This window comes from Xyrauchen texanus, chromosome 9 (assembly GCF_025860055.1).
Source record: "Xyrauchen texanus isolate HMW12.3.18 chromosome 9, RBS_HiC_50CHRs, whole genome shotgun sequence".
NCBI lineage: Eukaryota > Metazoa > Chordata > Actinopteri > Cypriniformes > Catostomidae > Xyrauchen > Xyrauchen texanus.
In genome coordinates, this window is record NC_068284.1 from 10,341,191 (window position 1) to 10,365,109 (window position 23,919).

Consider the following 23,919-nt stretch of genomic DNA (forward strand, 5'->3'; position numbering starts at 1 on the left):
ATTTTTTTAGTAAGAAAAATCTGTTTATTTTGAAGTGACAAGGTAAAGTTAGACCCTTGGGGTAAGATGCCCCCCTCATAATTGGGGCAGAAGGTTGTTTCTGGTGTAATTATTAATATAATTGAATAATAATTAACTTGTGGTTTTTTGTTAAATACTTCCATGCATTAGATGTACAATTCAAACATCTTCTCTATGCCTTATAACCTAATTATAGCCTAATTGAATGGAATTCATATTCATAGTATTGCAATTATGACATGCCTTCAATTAAAAATATGGGTGTCTTTATATATATATATATATATATATATAGGCCTGCACAGTTTATAATTCATTTTACTTTTCAGATGAATCTCTTTGACTGAGATTCTGTTGTTTGATTTGTCTGTCATTATTCAGTTATTCAACTAAATTGTGAAAACAAAAAATTACATATATATAAAACATATATGATTTTATAACATCATCCTGTACATGCTAAACGTATATATATTTCTGTTGCTATTTATTCTTAATAGACTCTTTATAAAGAATAGAATCTTTAATCTTAATATTCTTTATACGACTCTGTCCCTCACCTTTAAAGCACCCTTAACTCCCCTATTCATCAGGAATGATTCATTTTCAAGCAAAGGGTGCTTTAAAGTTGAGGCACAGAGTTGTCATTGGTTATAGTTTTGTTCTTTATTTTTACTGTATATATTTAGAAATCTGCTGAGATGGATTCACAGTCCACTCTACTTCTTTGACTTCTGAATAGCCTTTCCAAAAGTGTTGAATGCTACTCTTTTGCTTTTGGATCTTGGTCCTGTCCTGGAACTCTGGCTCTTTGTCAGTACTGTCATGCCATTAATTAGATCACCAGTGCACCACTGATCACCACTGCATGTCTCTGAAATTTACATCATATTTAAATCTTCTCCATTTTCGTCATACTGAGCTGTAAATGCGCCCTATATAAGTAGCTCATTGTAAAATGTCTTCAATCAGTGATTGTGCCAATTTGTCAATAGAACTGTTCAGCTTGTAGTCTGGAAGAGAATTATCCGTGGGTTTCTTCTGGATTTTACTAATGAGTCACTTATCAGTCATATCTCAAACATGAATTTTAAAGCCACACTGTGTTCTTAAATAAAGTATGTTATTCAATACGGCTTCAAAATCCACATTATAAGGTAATAAAAGTAATCCATAAGACTCCAGTGGTTAAATCCATATGTTCAGAAGTGATATGATAGGTGTGGGTGAGAAACAGATCAATAGTATTTAAATCCTTTTTACTATAAATTCTCCTCCCTGCCATTAGGTGGCAATATGCACATAAATATGTGAATCACCAAAAACAAAAGAAGAAGAATATGGAAGATTTATGGTAAAAAATGACTTAAATACAGATCTGTTTCTCACCCACACCTATCATATCGCTTCTGAACACATGGGATTTAACCATTGGTGTTTTATGGATTACCTTTATGCTGCTTTCAAATACTTTTTGGACCTTCAAATTTCTGGTCACCATTGACTTACAGAACCGAGATATTTTCCTAAAGTTCTTTGTTTGTGTTCAGCAGAAGAAATAAAATCATACACATCTGTGAGGGCATGGGGGTGAGTAGATGACGAGGGATAGGTGAGACAGTTAAAATAGAACAACACTAAACAGTGAATAGTGCAGTTTTTATGCATGCCAGATTCTGTCTAATTGAACATGATCAATAACGTTGGATATTATCAAGTCATCATCTGTGAATTTATACCAACTGGATTAAGTACATGACATTGAGAATGTTCTGTTTTAAAATATTCCCACTCAACTAAACTGAGCTCTTCCCACACTCATTTCTCAGGATTTTAAGTAACAAATTCACCACATGAACTAAAATGATCAATGTGGCAGTTCCATGTGGTGTCATGGGGTTCTGTAGGACAGAGAGACTGACAAGGAACACCATGAAGGATCTTGGTGATCATGAAATTTGTGGTTCTGTGTGCTGACCGAAGATTATCAGTAGCTATCACTTTTCACAATTCAATTGATTCTCAATAGATAAAGTCAAGTTCTGCCAATATTTTTTGTCTCTGAATATTGTTTCACTCAGATATGCATCACATTATGAAAGTGGAATGGGATTTGAATGCGGTTTCATAATGACAATGAGGTGTGTAGTTCAGTGCTTTCATTGCCTTCACTGAGTGCTGATGTGTGTCAACTGTAATACATGTTAGGCTTAATGCAAATACTACTACTGTTATTGTAGATGTTCCATTCAAATATTCCCATCTTTGACGCTATGGATAAAATGTGTCGGCTAAATGAATATATACCTCAACCCAGGAGGGTAGATGGGCAGTGGCCTGGGCCACCGAGCCACCCTTCTGTGCACGTCCCTTATGATATAATTCTTTTTTTGATATACAATTGTTAGTACTTCTAAATTACTAACATTAAATCATCTTCTGTCTTAGAACTAAACCATCACTAAAGGTGAATTTAGGGTTAAGGTTAGCCCTAACCCTATTCTCTGCCTTAATATGCACATAGTTTTGCCGTTATTAATTTAAAACATGTTAGCTTACTATAAAACAGTTATTACGTTATTACATGGACACAATGTGGAGAAATATCTGTCCATTTATTATGCTGTGGCCTTGATGGGCAGCCCTCCTTCAGCATCTTTGAATACACAAGCCATGCTTACATACGATAGCAACAATAGAGAAAACAATTCAATAAGGGATATTATATGTACAAAAATGAACTACTACTTATTTATAGCTCTACCATACACTATGCATCTCTGCCACAGTGACCACTATTTATATTATAAAACTAAGCCCAATATCTTACTCTTGTCTTAAAATTAATCGAAATAGCAAAATGACAAATTTGTATTAACATATTGAATTATTCTGTTAGTCTTTGTTGGGATTCATGCAAGTGTTCTTGGGGAGTCGTGCTTGCCTCTGACATAATTATTCAGCTCAAATGCAGTAGACACACACAGACTAGCCATGTATCTCTCCCTTTGCTGTATTACATGCACTTACATGATTAGTGAAAACCTAAAATGCTTTGAAACCTGCAGACTTTGACCTCTGGGATATTGGTAGGGTATCAGTGAAGACTGCATCATTAATTGAATTACAACTGAAATCATTCTATATTGTTGCACAATTGCTAAACCGCAAAAGGCTGCAATTTAGGGCACCTACACACTAGACTTTGCGTCAAATAATGCTATTAATGCATTTCATACAATGGAGTTACAGTGTCGGAACGACAGAGAGGGAACATGTAAGAGTTTGTGGCAAGTGAACATATACTGTATTTGAAAAAGTTTCACTTTTGCCACAACACACTCAAAGAAAATAATAGAAGCACCATTATGACATCAAACATCCACAATTATGGCATAAATTCAACAAAGTTATGACATCATAGAGGCTCCATTATGACATTATAGGACATATTTAGATATAAGCACTGTCTGAGCAAAACTAGGGGGTTCTGGATGGTTGCAACACAAGTTACAAGGTAATCTGTGTTTTTAACCCTCTGGGGTTTAAGGGTGTTTTGTGCCATGGAGAAGTTTTGACATGCCTTGACATTTGAGCTTTTTTCAGTTGCTTAAAAACATATTAATGCTAAAGCCTGATAACACTGTATTCAACACAAACTGGGCTACAATAATATGTGAGCAACATGTATGTACATGTTTGTATTTGTGAGAAAATAACGTTTATGCACGGTTTTTGAAAAAACTACATTTTTGTTTTAAATTCAATATAACATATACTAAACATTTGTCCACAATACTTTTGAGTTTTTGCAACAAAATGATGTGAAAATCATCCTGATCACTCATTCATACAAAACAACATAGTAATTTAACTTTTGTAAGACACTTTAACTGTTAGAAAGGTCATATGCGAGGGGCGTGAACTATCATGAATATTGATTGTAATTCACAGCTGAGGAGACAAAAGACTCTCCCCTGGGCCTATCAATGAGGAATGTGACAGAAAGAGAATGAATATGAGGAGACTTAATGATCCAAATCAAGTTTTAAGTTAAAAGAAGTAATCTAACTATACATTTTCTTTACATAAAGACTCTTCTACTCACCAAGACTGCGTTTATTTAATCCAAAATACAGTAAAAACAGTGATATTGTAAACAGTTTTCTATTTGAATATATTGTAAAATGCAATTTCTGATCAAAGCTGAATTTTCAGCATCATTACTGCCGTCTTCAATGTCACATGATCCTTCAGAAATCATGATAATATGCAGATTTTCTAATATGGGCATATTTAAAGTGCATTTTACTCATTTAACCTGAACATATATTTGCAAGCAAAAGCTTTGTTGATGATAATGAGGCAGTATAAACATTAGTTAAAATATCTAATCTAATCTAATCATTCATATTATTTTTATATCATATTACATATCATATTTATATCATACAGCATACAATTTAAATACCTGCTTTAGCCGAAACAGCATTTTAATGTAACTAAAACTTGATTATTAGGACATATTTAAAATTTCAATACTCTGAATTCTGTCTGGAAACAGTCCCACTAGTAAAATATGTACATGTTTATATAAAATAGCAAGTCATTGTCAACTAATGAAAACTAAATTACTTACTCATCCGAAATTGTATCCTCAGCTGGATCAAGTCTCTCTTCAAAATGCAAATGTTCATCTGAGTTTTTTAATTCTTCATCACTATCCAGGAGTTTTCTCCATTGTGTATCGTGCTGTCTTTCAAACGCATAGAAAAGTGAATGAACTTTGTTTTTACAGCACGGTCGGGGGCATTCACCATTTGCATTGAGTGTGTGATCACATTAGAGATAATTAGCTGAGCCAGGAGAAACTGTACATCACTTTGTTTCATACAGATTACATTGCAGGAGAATATTTGTTTTAAATTTGAATTGTTTTATTTAAAAGTAGACATTTTAAGCTTTCTTTAGACATATGTTTCATGTTTGTGTGATAAGTATTCGCAGAGTTTCAGTTTTGTGACGTGTTTCTGAAATATGCTCGCAAACCCAGAGACTGCTTACAGCTCACCCTTTTTATTTTCTTTATTTTACAAAAGCTCAAGGTTTTGTTGTTATTGTGAGTGTACACAAATAAAAGTAGACCCTTTATAGTCTCTAATGATGTCTTACACTTATCTGTATGCCCCAAAATGATGGAGAATTTTATGTTGTTTCCACAGTAATGACGAAAAAATCCAGCAGGACGCGCTTTTTTTGTGCCTTTTGTGTTCAAGCAATCTTCACACATGTCAAAAAATAAAACAGACTTATAAGATATTTTATACTAGTTTAAATGTAGCATATCATCCTACTATAATTAACTGAAATTCATTACAACAAAATAAATTTAAAAAAATTATAACTGTAAAATATAAAAATGTTCCATGTAGATCTGCTATTTGTGGTCAATTACATACATCAGCACTCTTTTTTTTCTCAACAGAAATTGTTCATTTGTGTCTGAATAAAAAACAACTCAAATCCAGACTAAATGATACATTTAAGAGAATTAATGTAGGAATCTCAATTCCTGGAAGCTCAACACATCTGAATGAGATATCCACAGAGCTGTACATCACAGAGGGAGGGAGTGGAGAGGTCTCTCACTGGAGTCCAATCAGACAATCTTACGAGATCTTCTGGCACAGACAGAAAGCAGCTCTGACAGCAAACAGGAAATAGTTAAGTACATTACGATGAAGATCAGAGAGAATCTCTCTCCAGAGAAATCCATCAATCTGTTTCACTGTCTGAATAAACTAATATTGGATTACACTGCTTAATTAAGAAAAAGCTAAAAAGTTTCTAATTAATTTATTTGTTTGGCATCATGAACAGTAGTACAACACAAACATTTCAGACAGCATGCATTTAGTTACCGGGTTAATTTGAGGTAAATTCCACATTCCTGTACTGATTATTTTCTCTTCCAGTCTGAATGGCTGTAGTCTGATAGAGGAAAGATGTTCAGCACTGGCTTCAGTTCTCCGCTCAAACTCCTCAAGTCTTAGAGAGCTTGATCCGAGTGAAAATAACCTGCAGGATTCCTGAGTGAAGCTGTGTTCTGCTGGACTGAACAATACAAACTGGAAATTGAAGACATTAGATTGTGTGTCATCTGATCTGAGGTGAGTTTTAAAATCCAACACCCAAGCTGTGAGTGTGAGGAGTTTTTCTTTTCTCTGCAAGCTGTGTAACTGCAGTATTGGAGAGAAAGGTTGTGCTGCTCTGGTTTCAGCTCTGAGATCAAACCCCTCACACCTGAAAGAACTCGATCTGAATTATAATAAACCAGGACATTCAGGAGTGAAGCAGCTCTCTGGTGAAGGATCCACACTGTCAACTACAGAAACAACAGTGAGTTATCTGATTTTCTGATAAATCTATTTTGAAATCACATTGAAGTGACTGACATTAAACTTAAAGTCATTAGACCAGATATCTGTTGATAATGACTGTGATGAGTGTATGCTAATATCTGATCTTTCTCTCAGTTTTTAACATTATCTAAATTAGCCTGTAATAATCATCTACAACAGCTACAAATGACAATCCAAACAATTTCCTTCAGTCAGTAACAAGAGCTGTTTACTGTCCTCTACTGGACGAACATCAGCACTGTCTTGTCTGTCAGAATCGCAAACATTTATAGAAATGCAAGAAAAGTTGCATTGTATGATTTTATGCTCTCCTCTCTTTAACTGTGACAGTCATATGATGTTAGAGGACACAGATATATTAATCAACTGTCGATCTTCATTCTATCATATATATATATATATATATATCAATATATATCAATATTATAGATTAATATATTATGATATATATGTATATATGTAAATTCACTCATATTTAATTCAATAACTGTACATATCCCTACCTTCTACCTTGCACATACTGTATGTTACCACTTCCACGTGAACATATGCCCTTCCATGTTATATGTTCTATTTTTTTTTCTTTTTTTGTATGCCTGTTTATACTCTTACCTTGTTTTATAATCTGTGTCTCACTGTAATTTTCTGTGTGCACTTGCTTGCTTGTTTCTCCTATCACCAAAACAAATTCCTTGACGTGTACATGAGCACACTTGGCAAAAAGCTCATTCTGATTCTGATCTTTTAACAAAGAACAATCACTGATGTAAAATTACTATACATTACACTGTGTAAATAATTATGTATGAATTATTAATATGTTTAGATTTGAGATATAAAAATTATTTTCTATTTATATGCAACAATATGTCTTATTTGTATTGTATTTTTATTTAATTGTTTTGTATTTCACATGGCCATATGAAATTGACTCATGATTCTACAAATGTAGTCTCATGTATTCAGTCTACATGTCTCTGCTAAAATCTGGCATCTTCTGGAAATCTGGTGTCATATTTATATTGAGTAAAGTGTCATTATTAGCAACAATCTCTTGTGTCTGTGTAAAATACAATTCTTCATATGTCAACAAATGTGAAATTAAGATTACTTCAAGCTGAAGAGTGTAGCACCACTAGCATCATCCAATTGAATTGCATAAATAATAATAGTTATGAAAGGGTGTCATGACATGAAGAATCAAATTGCCCTTGATCTTTTGACATATAAGAGGTCATTGTACTATAAAAACATTCTGTAAGTTTCAAAACTCAAAACTTCCTCACTACGAAAATTTTTTGTTGAAACCGTGCTGCCAAAATGACTCGTTTTCTACTTCCTCGACACTGTGATGTCACACTGTTGTAGACATTTGCATCTGACTGCCTCCACAACAACATATCAATGCCTGTAGCGGTGATCAGTAAAATGGCAAGAAAAAAGCAGGTCAGTCAAAAGCATCGAGCCAATCATAACATTTGGTGTTTACTGTCAAGTCTTAAAGGAGCAAGAGAACACCAAAACAGAGGGTCATGAGTGTGTTAAAGGATAATGTATTGCAAATTTATTAAATCGAGTTCGATACATTTTAGGCACCGACCGAATTGCCTCTAAACAATCAAGTATCGAAAAATGTCTTGTCGTTGTGTACCAAATTTCGATACCTAAGGGGTTAATCTCGTCAGTGTCAGCGATAAGCATGTAGCATCCTAGGTGTGCCCAAATCTAAAGGTGCTGGTGATTGGCTGTGTTTAGACATCAAGGATAAACACTAGTATCAGAAAATGTTCCAGGGCTGAGAGAGAATGTTATCAGTAAATTGTTAACACTGTTCTACATTACAGATAAACCCTAAACCGTACAAGCGCACCCACGAAGCGAGCCGCAGCGACAATGATTCTAAATGTGTTGGAAAAAAACAGCAAGAGACTGTCTGAACATTTAGTTAATTTATAGAGAGAAATGCACATTCAGGTTGAGCAAACAGACGATGATCTCGGGATCAATGTCAGAGTGATCGCCAATAGCTGATGCCGTTGACCATGTCATGACGACATTTGGCTCGTTTTTCCATTAATCTATTAAATTATTAATATTATTATTATTAGACTATTATTATTATCAAATTAATATTACAAATAATTTGCCCATGGACACAAAGACACGTTTGAAGAAATAATCTTTATTATATTATTAAGTACAGATCACAGAAAAGCCGTATATGGGCATATATGAGGCGCTGATACAGAGGCGTGCAGTCTCGTGGAACACACACATCTAAAGATCTCACACTTTGTTTCTGCCTTCTGATTTTTTTTATGAGTGCTGCAAATGACCTCAGACCTCAGAAATTATCGGAAAAAATGTAGGAACTTTAGGTTTAGGAACCAGTATCGAAGTCAAGAAATCGGTATCGGTATCGATATCAAAAAATGCGATTGAACGTTACCCAGCCCTACATAATATTTTAAGTGAACCTCAAGGAACATTAAAATGTATAAAAATGCATGTCGCAACCCATTTAAGTACAACCCCAATTCCAAAAAAAGTTGAGACGGGAATGAAAAATGTTATAAAACAAAAAGGAGTGATTTGTAAATTATATTCCCCCTTTGCTATATTGAAAGCGCTACAACTACACATTATATGATGATTTACCTTGTGAATTTTATTGTTTTTTATGTACAGTAATTTCAAATCAGATGATTGCAACACACTCCAAAGAAATTGAGACAGGGCCAATTTAAGACTAATATCAATTTGACGAGTTGAAATAACAAGGTGTTGTGAAACAGGAGATGTTAAACAGGTGATGAAATTGTTTCATAGTATATAAGAAGCTTCCAAAAACAGCCTAGTCCTTCAAGAGCAAAGATCATTCAAGACAATTTACCAACAGATGCTTCAGCAAATATTCCAGCACTTTGAGAACAATGCTCCCCAAAGACCAATTGGAAGTATTTTGGGCATTTCCCCCTCTACAGTGCACAATATAGTTAAAAGACTCAAGGAATATGATCAAATCTTTCGTGTGTAAAGGGCATGTCGAAAACCACCTCTGAATGTGTGATCTCTAATCACTCAAATGTCACTGTGTTAAAAAACATCATTCATCTGTAATGGATATCATGAACATGGGCTTGGGATAACTTTAGTAAACCTTTGTTAGTCAACACCATTCACCGCTGCATCCACAGATGCAAGTTAAGACTTTACTATGTAAAGCAGAAGCCCTACATCAACACTGTCCAGAAGTGCTGCCGACATCTCTGGACTCGTTCTCATCTTAGATGGAAAGTAGAACAATGGAACTGAGTTTTTTGGTCCGATGTGTCCACTTTTCAAAGAGTTTTTGAAAAACACAGCCGTCATGCTCTCTGGGCCAAAGAGGAAAAGGAACATCCAAGCTGTTATCAGCATCAGGTCCAAAAGCCAGTGTCTGTATGGGCCAGAGATGTGCCAGTGCCAATGGCATGGGTAACTCGCACATCTGTAAGAGCACCGTGAATGCAGACAGATATATAAAATTACACAGCATATACTGCTATCCAGCACTAAACAGTTAGCCAACACTCCAGTTAGCCAAACAGTTGGAAGATTGCGTAGGGGGTTTGGTAGCCAAGTTGGGCCAGGCTCATGTTTGGGTTACGTTTTTTGTAATAAATAAAAAAAAACAAGTCCTTCAAGATGAATAGCTAAAACCATGAAAAATAATTTTCTGTCAGGTACAAGGTTATACAGTACGCCTATGAAAGGTTTTAAAGTGGACCTCATTCCCTGCATTTTATTTATGAGAGTATTTGAAAGGAAACACCCAGGCAGTCTTCCACTCACAGTCCTGAAACACATGACACTGAATCACACCACACTGGAGAAGATGTGTGATGTCGCAGGCTTCAATGGGTCGCGAGACATCCCCCGCCATCTCCAGAGGATGCTGACCCAATCAAATTAGCAGACAAGGCTTCAGAGTGCATGATACTATTTGGGCAACACATAAATATGGTTCCTTTTAATAATAAATGAGCAATATGTACATCGTCAATTTCATCTTTTAATCCGATTTCCCAGTTTTCCCAGTTTTCTTGCTCACTTGCACCCACCCACAACCCAAAAGTAACCGGAACATCCACTCTGCGCACTAGGTGACGTCATGAAAAGCGTCGTCATCGCCCCCTTCCAATGTGGACGCAAGCTGAGTCCAATCATTCCTAAGTTATAGATCAGCAAGCCGAAAAACTCCAACATGGCAGGATCGGAACGCAAACAATCAAACACGAATAGAGGCATCGTGGTAAGACTCTATCTCTGCTAAAACGACCATACTTGCAACAAAACAAAACCATTTGCCGATTTCACTTCACGGAAACTTTAAAAGTGACCGTACTCATGTGGTAGCACGAAACGAATGCCACTGCTACTTTTAATGCAACTGCTGCATGGCAAAGAATGCATGTTTATGTATCTGTTTTATAGATCCAAGATGACTGGCCTGGGTACAGTTTAGACCAGTTCACCTATCCGGAACATTATTCAGGGGCTCTGGAGTGCGTCTACATCCCTCATGGAGTTATTATGGACAGGTACTGTAAGTCTTGGACTTCGTTTAACCAGTTACTATGGAGAAAGAAGTGGCCTTAGTATGCAAAACTAAGACATGCAGCTTGATCTATACGTGAACAATTTAATAATTGATGTCTGACAGGAAAAAAAAAAAAAAAAGGAAAAAAATCAATATTGATTAATCTAAAAGCTTTTTGTTTAAATTAATATTCTTGGAGTTAAAATTCATTTTCATTTCTCCTTTAAAATTAAAAATAAATAAAATAAAAGTAAAAATCTTGCTTACAGTGGAAGTGGATGGGGGCTGTAAATGTTTAAATACTCACTGTTTCAAAAGTATAACCACATGACATAAACAATATGAGTGTTTACTTGATTTTAGTGTCATAAATTAAGCTTCACATTTTGCCTTCAAACCCCCCAAAATTGGCAGCATTCACTTCTATTGTAAGTGCCTCCCCGTAACCTCGATTTTTGCTTACTTTAAAGAAATGGAGGGACAGGTCGAGCTTACATATAATCCTTTAATCCACTAGAATGCGTAAAGTAGCATTTAGAATTTCTAGCACAACCTTTACAAACGTAGGGTTACATACAGTACTGTGCAGAAGTCTTAGGCACATAAGACGTTTCACAAAAACATTTGTCTTAAGATGGTTATCTATACCTTCAGACTCTCAAACATTACTTTTGCAAATTGAAAATATTAGAATAGAAAAACATGGAGTGGTGGTGGCATAGTGGACTAAAGCACATAACTGGTAATCAGAAGGTCGCTGGTTCGATCCCCACAGCCACCACCATTGTGTCCTTCGGCAAGACACTTAACTCCAGGTTGCTCAGGGGGGATTGTCCCTGTAATAAGGGCTCTGTAAGTCACTTTGGATAAAAGCGTCTGCCAAATGCATAAATGTAAATGTATGTCCTCCACAGAGCCCCCCCACTGAACAATGAGTCAGTCTGAGATTACATGAAGAGACCGAAACAATTGAGACAACCTAAAATATACAGAAGAACTGTGGTGAATTCTCCAAGAAGCTTGGAACATCCTATCTGCCAACAAGCCAGAAAAAGTGTGTCCAGGTGTACCTAGTTGAACTGGTGCAGTTTTGAAGGCAAAGGTGGTCCCACCAAATATTGATTTAGCTTTTTTTTTATGTTTACTGGACTTCGTATGACATTAATTGATAAATGAAAACTATTATAAGTGCCTATAACTTTTGCACAGTACTGTTTTTGAAAAATTCCCATGGATATGTGTTCTACAGGCTTTTTTTGCTTGCTGTGCTCATCATTTGTAAGTCGCTTTGGATGAAAGCATCTGCTAAATGACTAAATGTAAATGCTTTTTTTATTTGCATTTGAGTCCTATTGGATTTTGTGTAATATTCAGCAAAACACTGCTTGTGTTGCCATAGTGTATTGCTACTGCACTGTTTTAAAGCTAATCACACAAGCAATAGTAAGAGTTTTAAAATCCTGGGGGATTTTGTATCAATTCATTTTTAAGTTCGACAGGGGCATTTGATTCCTTTGGTAATCATAGTAGTCCTTTTGGGAACACTGCATCCTCAAAATCTAGTTTTTGTTCAGCGTTTTGTTGGAATGCTATAAGAAATTTCCCATTAGGATCCAAGTCAAGGTCAAGTGGTTTTTATTGTCATTCAACCATATACAGTTAGTACAGTACACAGCGAAATGAGACAACGTTCCTCTAGGACCATGGTGCTACATAAAACAACATAGGACAAACACAGAACCACATGAGACTACACAGACTAAATAACATACCTATATAAAGTGCACATGCAAACGTGTTCCAAAAGTACGGGACAGTACGATAAATTACTAAAAATGAACAGCAGCCAGGTACCTCAATAAGGATTGTTACCTCATCAGGATTGTTTACAAATGATCATAGAATGTCCATTAGGATTCCTTTGGAATTTTTTCCAAAGACGAGTCATTGTTAATGAACTGTCAGATCAAATATGACTAGTTTTGGTTGTAAATGCACAATTCCATGTTGTAATGGGGTTTTGTAGGACTGAGAGACTGGCGAGGAATATCATGGAAGATCTGGGTGATCATGATATCGTGGTGCTGTGTGTGCTGAAGGGAGGTTATCAGTTCTGTGCTGACCTTGTGGAGCGCATCAAAGTCTTGTGCCGGAACTCCAACAAGACTCTTCCCATGAGGGTGGACTTCATACGGCTCAAGAGCTACCTGGTGAGTGCTCCAGTGATAGTCTGTTCCTTTACTCTCTGTTGTGCCATAGGTTCTGATCTGTCGTTTTTCCACTTAATTTGAGTAGTGAGCCAGTTTAACAAGTTTTTAAGAACTCTTTAATAAACTGAAGCAGCATGATACTGGCTCAGATCATATGATGAATCACGAGTTTCAGTCATACAGACCCAAACATTTTCTTTTTCAAATGGCACTTTGTTTATGATTATGCATGCTGTGACGGTCTTCATGAATTATGTCATCATGCATGTAATGTGCAGTGTGAAGCCACATGAATAAAACGGCACTCTAATTAGTAAACATGAAATCAAAATTGACCCTAAATGTACGCATAATAATGCACATTCCTGGTCTTATTGTGCACAATTAATTTCTTCATTCCACCGAAGAAGAAAAAATGTCTTCATAATATTTGAGTAAAATGTAATCACTTGCTCCACCTCCGAAACATGGCTGCATGGTCGATTGGTTAATGTTAACCAATGGCAAAATAGCTAGTTAGTCATTGTTTTTGGCTAGTGTTGTATGTAATCAAACCTTTCTAAAATCTTGCTAATAGTTAAAGGAATAGTTCATCCAAAAATGAAATTTCTCTCATCATTTACTCACCCTCATGCAATCCCAGATGTGTATGACTTTTTTTCTTCTACTGAACACAAACTAAGATATTTATTTAAGAAGAATATTTCAGCTCTGTAGGTCCATACAATTCAAGTGAATGGTTGCCAGAACTTTAAAGGTCCAAAAAATCACATAGAATCTGCATAAAAGTAATCCATAAGACTCCAGTGGTTTAATCCATGTCTTCAGAAGCGATATGATAGGTGTGGGTGAGAAACAGATCAACATATAAGTCCTCCTTTACCATACATTTTCCTCCCTGCCCAATAGGTGGCGATATGCACAATTAATGTAAATCGCCAAAAAAAAGAAAAGTAGAATGTGAAAGTGAAAATGGAGATTTATAGTAAAAAATAGCTTAAAATGTGTCTGTTTCTCACCCTTACCTATCATGTTGCTTCTGTAGACATGGATTAAACCACTGCAGTCTTATGGATTACTTTTATTCTGCTTTTATTTTATTTATTTTTACCTTTAAAGTTCTGGCCACCATTCACTTGCATTTTATGAACTTACAGAGCTGAAATATTCTTCTCAAAATCTTCACTTGTATTCAGTAGAAGAAAGAGAGTCATACACATCTTTGATGGCATGAGGGGGAGTAAATGGTGAGAGAATTTAAATTTTTTGGAGAAATATCCAGTAATTCAATGCCAGTTAAACTTGATATAATGTTAATGTAATAAATGTTACAGCAATATAGCAAATAACTGTCGATTTGAAAAAGACCCAGTCAAAAAGCCAGTCAGGCCCCATTCTAGTGTGGAACGCCGACTTTTCACAATTCAGTCAATGCCCGGTAGATTAAAAAAAAGTTTTTTCTCTGAATATTCAGTTTCACTTGGAACTAAATCATATATTATGGAAGTTAAATAAGTTTCATATGTAGACTGCAGTGCATGTTTCAGTCAACAGAGGGGGTCATAACTTTATATTTGTCATATTCAGCTCTTCTCTCAGGCTTTGAACTTGTGGGGTCAATTGATTGACCATATCAGCTTTAAGAGGAAATAATGTAGACCGTTGGAGAGGAAACTGTTCTGCAAGAGTGACGTCTTTCAACATTTCTCACGCTTTTTTATCCACTAAAGCATCAAACTTTGGTTGTTAAAGGCTGACTGCTCTATCATTCATTTAATTGAGTCTAATTCACTTTGTCTGGATACCATCCACTGAATAAGTGAATACTGTAACTGCCAGGCTTGACTCGTATAAATCATGTGATAAAATTAGATAAGTCTATTTCTAGACTACACATTGCTCATAGTAAAATTATGATGCATGCTGTTTTTCTTCCTTGTGTATCATTGAATTCCTTTTTATCTTGTTCCAGTTCATTTTCTGCAATAGGACATGCTTGATGATGCTTTAAGTAATGACTTTTTCTTATGTTAATTGACTCGTTTCATTTTGATATGAAACCAGAATGACCAGTCAACTCAAGATCTCCATATAGACGGAGCAGAGAACCTGTCTCTGCTGAGTGGAAAGGTAAAATGATTGTCAACCGTCTTATAGGTGAATCTTTTGAAATTGCCAAGAACATGCCTGGGTCATATTTCGCCCCATATTTAAAAGTACATTTTATTTTGCATAGGGCAGATTAAGCGAAAGACATTTAATTTAAGCATTTCGTCACTGGAATGCAAAAAGAAATAACGACTATGGTGTAAATGATCAAATATTTGCATATCATGGTGCTAGTTATTGTGCTACCTGTCAGAGCATGTTGTTTGCAATGCCGGGATGATGGGGTTGATTCCCAGGGAACACGTAAAACGCTTCTGTGAAGCTTTCTCCATGGATGTTATTATACTACACCGCCAAAGAGTTGAGCATTTAGCATATGTGTGTTTGAACCTTATATTATATTACAGTACCACATGCTTGTCTGTGAAGCTTTCAGTGTGTGTGTGTGTTGTGTGTTTGTCTGCTGGTGTGATAGACATGACTGAGAGGTTTTGATGTTTGTTAAAGGTTTATGATGGCTAATTCATCAGTAAGAGGATTCATGTGCTCAATTGCTCAGGTAATTGGATGTGTGTGTGTGTGTGTGTGTGTGTGTGTGTGTGTGTGTGTGTGTGTGTGTGTGTTCTCCAGTATCTAAAACTTTGTTTCTGTCTTTAGTGTTCGAGTCATGAACTCATCATATAAGCACTAATAGATGTTTTGTGTTTTTTCCCACAAAATTGGAGGCATGTTTTATCATCTATGATTATTTTCTTTATGATTTGGGGGTTGAAAGGACCCAGATGTGTTCTTCAGGTTTCATGAGATTCCCCCCTTATAGCATAAACACTCCTAATAGTGTGCAGCACAGTTGGTGCCTTAAAGTAATAGCTTACCCAAAAATAAAAATTCTCTCATCATTTACTCACCCTCATGTCATCCCAGATGTGTATGACTTTCTTTCGCCTGCAGAAGACAAATTAAGATTTTTAAAAGAATATCTCAGCTCTGTAGGTTCCTCACAATTCAAGTGGATGGTGACCAGAACTTTGAAGCCCCAAAAAGCACATAGGCAGCAAAAAATGTATCCATAAGACTCCAGTGTTTAAATCCAAATCTTCAGAAGTGATATGATAGGTGTGAGTGAGAAACAGATCAATATTTAAGTAATTTGTTTACTCTAAATCTCCACTTTTACTTTCACATCTGAAAGTCACATGTGGAGCCTGTTTAATTTCACTTTCATAACTGAATGTGAAAGTGTAATTTTAGAGTAAGTATGACTTAAATATTGATTTGTTTCTAACCCACACCTATCATATCACTGGAGTCTTATGGATTACTTTTACACTGCCTTTATGTGATTTCTGGAGCTTCAAAGTTCTGGTTACATTCACTTGCATTGTATGGACCTAAAGAGCTGAAATATTATTCTCAAAAATCTTCATTTGTGTTCAGCAGAAGAAAGTCATACATATGAGATGGCATAAGGGTGAGTAAATGAGATCATTTTTATTTTTGGGTGAAGTATCCCTTTAAAGGAATATTCCAGTTTCAAATTCACAAAAAGTAAATGGAGGGCAATACGTAAACATTAAAATACTCACTGTTTCAAAAGTATAGCCACAAGACGTAAACAATATGTGCTAACATGATTTTAGTGTGTGAAATTCTCTTACTAAACTTTTCTGTTTAAAGTTATATACATTTTTATAACTACGTTGCTATGACGACTGTAACCCAGATTTTTGCTTATTTTTAAAGAAAAGGAGGGATGAGTCGACAATATTTTTTGTGTTAATCAACGTTATGCCACAAGTGCTGTCGATTGAGTTTCAGTTGTATTGAACCCGGAATATTCCTTTAATTGTGATTCTGATGTCCAGTATTCAGTGCAGTCACTCATCTCCTATATGTCTCTTTACATGTACTGAAGAACGTCCTGATTGTGGAGGTGAGTCTTCTGTCATATGAGCTCTGGATATCAACACATACCTCTCTTCACTTTAATATCCTTTCTTCAAATACATAGCAAAGTCATTTCAGATGCCTTAAGGCAGATTTCTCTTCCTACTTCCTCATTCTTTCACTATGATTGAACCATTTTGTGCTCCTGTTGATCCCAACAACAAACAAAACAACTTCATTCAGCGTTCCGAGTGATTTAGTGAACAGGCATTTGTTTTTAGCCCCAACTGGCATTTTGGACATCTTTCCACATGTAGTAATGTCATATCTGCACTAGTACACATCCTTACATTCTGCTGTGCATTCATCTCAGTGTCTGTATTCCCACAGGCCATCGTGGACACTGGGAAAACTATGAAGACTCTGCTGAATCATGTTGATGCCTTCAGGCCCAAGATGATTAAAGTCGCTAGGTAAGCCTGTGGACTGAAGCTTAACAGAAGATTATTACAGTACTACATGACTGAGCCATGGTCTTGTGTAGTAACTTTCTTTAGGCAGTCAATACAATAGGACTGTGCTTGGGTGTGTAATCATGTGTTAAAGTGTTGATGTGAGAATATTCTTAAAGGACTTTTTTTGTGTCCGTTACAGTTTGCTGGTGAAACGGGTGCCCAGCGGGACTGGTTATTTGCCAGACTGTACGTGCAAGACTGTACAATGCTTTTCATATTATTTGTAATTAATTGACAATATACCTATACATATATATTCATTTTCTTTTTTCAATAATTAAATAATTAGAAAAATCAATACATCAAAAACTACTGCTATAATATTTAGCAGATATAAACACTACCAGGGAGTCAAGACATCTGGTCCTCACAATAAAAGCTTGAAATTAAAGGTGCAAGAATTCCAACAAAGAAAAAATCACACACACACGGCATCTTTAATCACACATTGATATTTCCCTTTCAATACATAACTTTATATAATAATGTAATCTCTGTTCCAGATGTAGGATTTGAGATCCCCAATCGTTTTGTGGTCGGCTATGCCTTGGATTACAACGAATACTTCAGAGATCTCAGTGTAAGGGCACTTTTATCAACATTTGGCAGTATTTCAACCATTCATTCTCACATTAAAGGATTATTCCGGGTTCAAACAAGTTAAGCTCAGTCAACAGCATCTGTGGCACAAAAAATCGTCACTCCTTTTCTTTAAAAAGCAAATAAAATAAAAAAATCAAGGTTGGAAATGTAGTTGGCAACAAAGCTGTAAAATTGGCTGTAACTGTGCACAGAAATTGTTAGTCAGTGATTTTTTTTCACACTAAAATCATGTTAACATGCATATTGTTTACGGGTTGTGGATATACTTTTGAAACTGTGAGTATTGTATGCAGTACTGTGTGTAATTGGTTTACAAAGTAATTAGTTACTGTAATATAATTACTTTTAGACACAAAATGTAGTACTTACTACATTAAAAAAAAAAAGTGTATCTGATTACAGTTACTGACTTTCAATGAAAGTAGTTACTTTTAAGTACGTTACATGGGTTTCGCATATTTATACAAAATGTTATTTATTAAAACGTGAACCCATATGTTCATATATTTGCATTTCTGTGAGAGCTGAAGGGTATGCGACAAGGAAAAAGGGGACATAATAGATGATAAAGTTCAGATATTATGTTGCGTATATTTTTATTTTTAACACCTGCACATTTGTAATAAAAATGTATAATAAATTATTAAAACAAAAATTCTGTCAAAATACCATAGTTACTGTCACTACTGTTAAATCGTGATAAATGTAAGCAAAAGTGATGTGAAATAATATATATATATATATATATATATATATATATATATATATATATATATATATATATATATATATATATATATATATATATATATATATATATATATATATATATATATATACACAGTGAGGAAAATAAGTATTTGAACACCCTGCTATTTTGCAAGTTCTCCCACTTGGAAATCATGGAGGGGTCTGAAATTGTCATCGTAGGTGCATGTCCACTCTGAGAGACATAATCTAAAAAAAAATCCAGAAATCACAATGTATGATTTTTTAACTATTTATTTGTATGATACAGCTGCAAATAAGTATTTGAACACCTGTCTATCAGCTAGAATTCTGACCCTCAAAGACCTGTTAGTCTGCCTTTAAAATGTCCACCTCCACTCCATTTATTATCCTAAATTAGATGCACTTGTTTGAGGTCGTTAGCTGCATAAAGACACCTGTCCACCCCATACAATCAGTAGAATCCAACTACTAACATGGCCAAGACCAAAGAGCTGTCCAAAGACACTAGAGACAAAATTGTACACCTCCACAAGGCTGGAAAGGGCTCACGGGAAATTGCCAAGCAGCTTGGTGAAAAAAGGTCCACTGTTGGAGCAATCATTAGAAAATGGAAGAAGCTAAACATGACTGTCAATCTCCCTCGGACTGGGGCTAGATGCAAGATCTCACCTCGTGGGGTCTCAATGATCCTAAGAAAGGTGAGAAATCAGCCCAGAACTACACGGGAGGAGCTGGTCAATGACCTGAAAAGAGCTGGGACCACCGTTTCCAAGGTTACTGTTGGTAATACACTAAGGCGTCATGGTTTGAAATCATGCATGGCACGGAAGGTTCCCCTGCTTAAACCAGCACATGTCAAGGCCCGTCTTAAGTTTGCCAATGACCATTTGGATGATCCAGAGGAGTCATGGGAGAAAGTCATGTGGTCAGATGAGACCAAAATAGAACTTTTTGGTCATAATTCCACTAACCGTGTTTGGAGGAAGAAGAATGATGAGTACCATCCCAAGAACACCATCCCTACTGTGAAGCATGGGGGTGGTAGCATCATGCTTTGGGGGTGTTTTTCTGCACATGGGACAGGGCTGACTGCACTGTATTAAGGAGAGGATGTATTGCGAGATTTTGGGGAACAACCTCCTTCCCTCAGTTAGAGCATTGAAGATGGAGTCGAGGCTGGGTCTTCCAACATGACAATGACCCGAAGCACACAGCCAGGATAACCAAGGAGTGGCTCTGTAAGAAGCATATCAAGGTTCTGGCGTGGCCTAGCCAGTCTCCAGACCTAAACCCAATAGAGAATCTTTGGAGGGAGCTCAAACTCCGTGTTTCTCAGCGACAGCCCAGAAACCTGACTGATCTAGAGAAGATCTGTGTGGAGGAGTGGGCCAAAATCCCTCCTGCAGTGTGTGCAAACCTGGTGAAAAACTACAGGAAACGTTTAATTGCAAACAAAGGCTACTGTACCAAATATTAACATTGATTTTCTCAGGTGTTCAAATACTTATTTGCAGCTGTATCATACAAATAAATAGTTAAAAAATTATACATTGTGATTTCTGGATTTTTTTTTTAGATTATGTCTCTCACAGTGGACATGCACCTACGATGACAATTTCAGACCCCTCCATGATTTCCAAGTGGGAGAACTTGCAAAATAGCAGGGTGTTCAAATACTTATTTTCCTCACTGTATATATGTTTTGGTGCATGCTGAGTGTTGTCTTCCTCGTCAGTGCTGAATAAAATGTCGGGGGTGTCCAGCTGTTTGAGAGGTTTGAATTCCTCAAATGGGTCTAAGTTTAGAAGTCTCCGCCACAATATTAAGGTAAACCTTGTGTTCATCAAGGGAAGCCGCCGAGATATCAATGATCAGCTCTGCACTATCCCATCTCTGATGCGCTGTTGAAGCGCCTGGTTGAAGCGTGTGCTCCAGAACTCCACTAGTCTAGAATAGTGCAAAGCGCATCACTTGCACGAGCTTCTGTGATGTCTTGCGCCACACTTGCATGAAAACCAGTCTTCAGCAGCACAGCACAGATGTGCTTAAAGCCTTACAAGTGACGGATGCCGGTTTCAGCAGCCCAATAGCGCAAAATGTAGTTGCATATGCTTTACTTGAATCGATCTTAGGATTTATGAATCAATATCGAGATCGTCCAAATGAAGATCGCGATGCATCTGAAATTCGATATTTTTAACCACCCCTAATTTTGAATTTGTTGAGCGGAAAAACAAAAAACATTTAAAGTGTTTTAGAAAGTGTTTTAGAAAGTAACTTAAAAGCTAACTAGTAATGTGATTACTTTTTCAATGAAGTAATTAGTAAAGTAATCTGATAACACTTGTGTAGTAGTTAGTCATTTGTAGGGAATTACTTTTTTAATTATCATTACTCTGATTGTAAGTGCCCCACTGTAACCCAGATTTTTCCTTTTTTTTTTTTATTTTTTTTTTTTTAAGTAGAAATCCATTTCTTTAATCAACATCATGCCACAAATGCTGTCGATTAAACTTAACATGTATTAAACCTGCAAATAAAAACTGACTTGTTGGTATGAGTAATGTTAATGCCATTGTACTGTACTGAGTGTCAATTTATCTCAATGTTGGGTGTCACCTCTGTCAGAAAGCTTTTTAAAACTTCCCCAGAGGAAGAACTCCACCCATGTGTCTACATTCCTTCATTAACACTGTTGAATATCCCAGAGTTTGAAAGGGACAACTGCTGTTAGATCAGCGTATCAATGCTAAGCTTCTGCAGAGAAATATGTCAAACGTCCCTCAACAAGAAATTCCCTCATTAATGATTGTATGTTTGCAAGAACTGCAATGATATATTAGTGAAGCAAAGCCTGTAATATCTACAATGAACTGACAGACAGCATTAACACTGAGAATTAGGAAGGAAAGTCTCTCTGCAGCTGCACAGTTGTCCATTTGTCTCCATTTGGAGTGCCGTTTGCTAGGGCTAAGTGAGCTGTCGTGAAAAATCACACCCACTTCAGAGAGCGCCCCAGGCTGTTCAACTCAATTATCCAGCAATCTAGTATCTATCTTTCACATGCATTCATCATGGACAGTGTGATATCTGCATCGGGTAGAATTTCGGGCCTTTTTTCAGATTTGCAATGTATTCCTTTCTGGTACGGCTCAATTTATGGATGCTCTGATTTTTTGGCATGCTTCAAACCTACCAAGAAAACCTAAGCTGTTGCGTTTTCTCAAATGAGCTGGTTTTGGGTCAATCATATTCACAATCATGTCCTTAAACACTCTAGCGAACCTGAAAGCTCTTTTCCAAGAACGGAATCCGTATGCATTTAGAAATTGTGATCAGATAAATGGTAAACCATTTACCATCAGATACAGTGGACGCAAAATGGATTTGGACACTTTCTGGTTCTCAAACGTTTGTGGAACATGTCCATAGTTAATATGATGAACTACATATGAATGTGTGGAACTGACTTAATATATGCACGAAATTCATCTTGAGACCAGTTGGTTAAAAGTCATTGCACAAATGGCTCAGAAAATGGACATTAGTTCTGAGAAAAGCTCTAGCATCATTTGTTTTCATGTGCCACTTGGTTTGATATATTGTATTGATTGAAATGAAATACATTAAGCGTGATTGTGGTGAAGCTGCGGTTCCACTGAATGCCTCGCAATAATTTTTTGTATCTCTCTTTCCGTCTCTCCTCTTAGCACATCTGTGTGATCAGTAATAAAGGGAAACAGAAATATAAGGTCTGATAAAGATGATCTCTTATCTCACTCCCTCACATCAATATCTGAATGTTGACTCGGGAGGATGGAAGTCGTCAATGGATCACACGAAATGCGAGGTGTTATGAAACACTTTTATCAAAGATCTTTTGCTCTCCTTTATCTCTGTCACAGTCTAGCCTCAATGTGACTAAGAGGCTCTTCATAAAGGGTGCATTAACAAGGCAATCCCATGCAAAATGTAACCATTTTTAACTGTTGTAATTCATCCATTCCTGGAAAGTTGTTTACTTACACTTTACGCACAAATTATGCAACGCATTTATTTACCCTCCTGTCATTCCGAGAACACTTGGAATAATGTAGATAAGCCGTATGGACTGCTTTTATGGTTCCTTTTATGGTGTGATGCATACAACTTTAAAACGGAATGTAGAACTATTTCTTTAAAAACTTTATACAATACACTAACTATGGACTAGCGGTACTACTGGCACCATTTGTTTTATTCATGTTTACATTTATGAAACTTTTTATACATTTTGTAATAATTCCATGTATTGTAACAACATTAAAACATTATGCATTCATATTCATTGTCTTGAACTTCACTTTTCACTGTATGTTCTGAACAATAGAGATGAAAGCATGCCTGTATGGTCCTGGACTATACAACATGGTATTGTTACTTGGAGCAGCGGTCATGCTTCAATGAGACAACTCAAACATGCAACACACCTGTGCACACACACAATGGGATGAAGTGAAACCGAGCTTGTCTGGGTGTGGGTTAGGTAACAGCCTCTATTGCTCATTGTCTCATCTGCCCAGCCTCTATTGGTCTTCTGACCAAATCATGTGGTGTGTTTGTGTCAGATACAATGTCAAGCCTCTGTGAAGTTGCATCCAGTGTATCTGCAGTGAAATCACTCTAAAATGTGCGTGACTGGTATTAAATTACAGGGATGTAAATGACTCTCCTTTCAGCTCAAGTCACCTTTTATGAAGCTAATTTACCCAGATTGTTTGGTAAAATTTTGACATTTTAAAATTGAATTCAAAGGGAGAACTACATTAACCATAATCCTGAAGAGCAATCAACCTATC

The 23,919-nt window shown here is 36.2% G+C and overlaps 1 protein-coding gene across 1 annotated transcript; it reads left to right on the plus strand.

Annotated features, from left to right (window-relative positions):
* Positions 1 to 10,598: 10,598 nt before the first annotated feature.
* prtfdc1b (phosphoribosyl transferase domain containing 1b) lies at positions 10,599 to 23,402 on the plus strand. The gene is made up of 9 exons (XM_052133476.1): positions 10,599 to 10,737; positions 10,920 to 11,026; positions 13,052 to 13,235; positions 15,300 to 15,365; positions 17,260 to 17,277; positions 17,622 to 17,704; positions 17,886 to 17,932; positions 18,250 to 18,326; positions 22,792 to 23,402. The coding sequence occupies exons 1-9, from the start codon at positions 10,690 to 10,692 to the stop codon at positions 22,837 to 22,839; spliced, it is 678 nt and encodes a 225-aa protein (XP_051989436.1). The 5' UTR covers positions 10,599 to 10,689; the 3' UTR covers positions 22,840 to 23,402.
* The last annotated feature ends 517 nt before the right edge of the window (positions 23,403 to 23,919 follow it).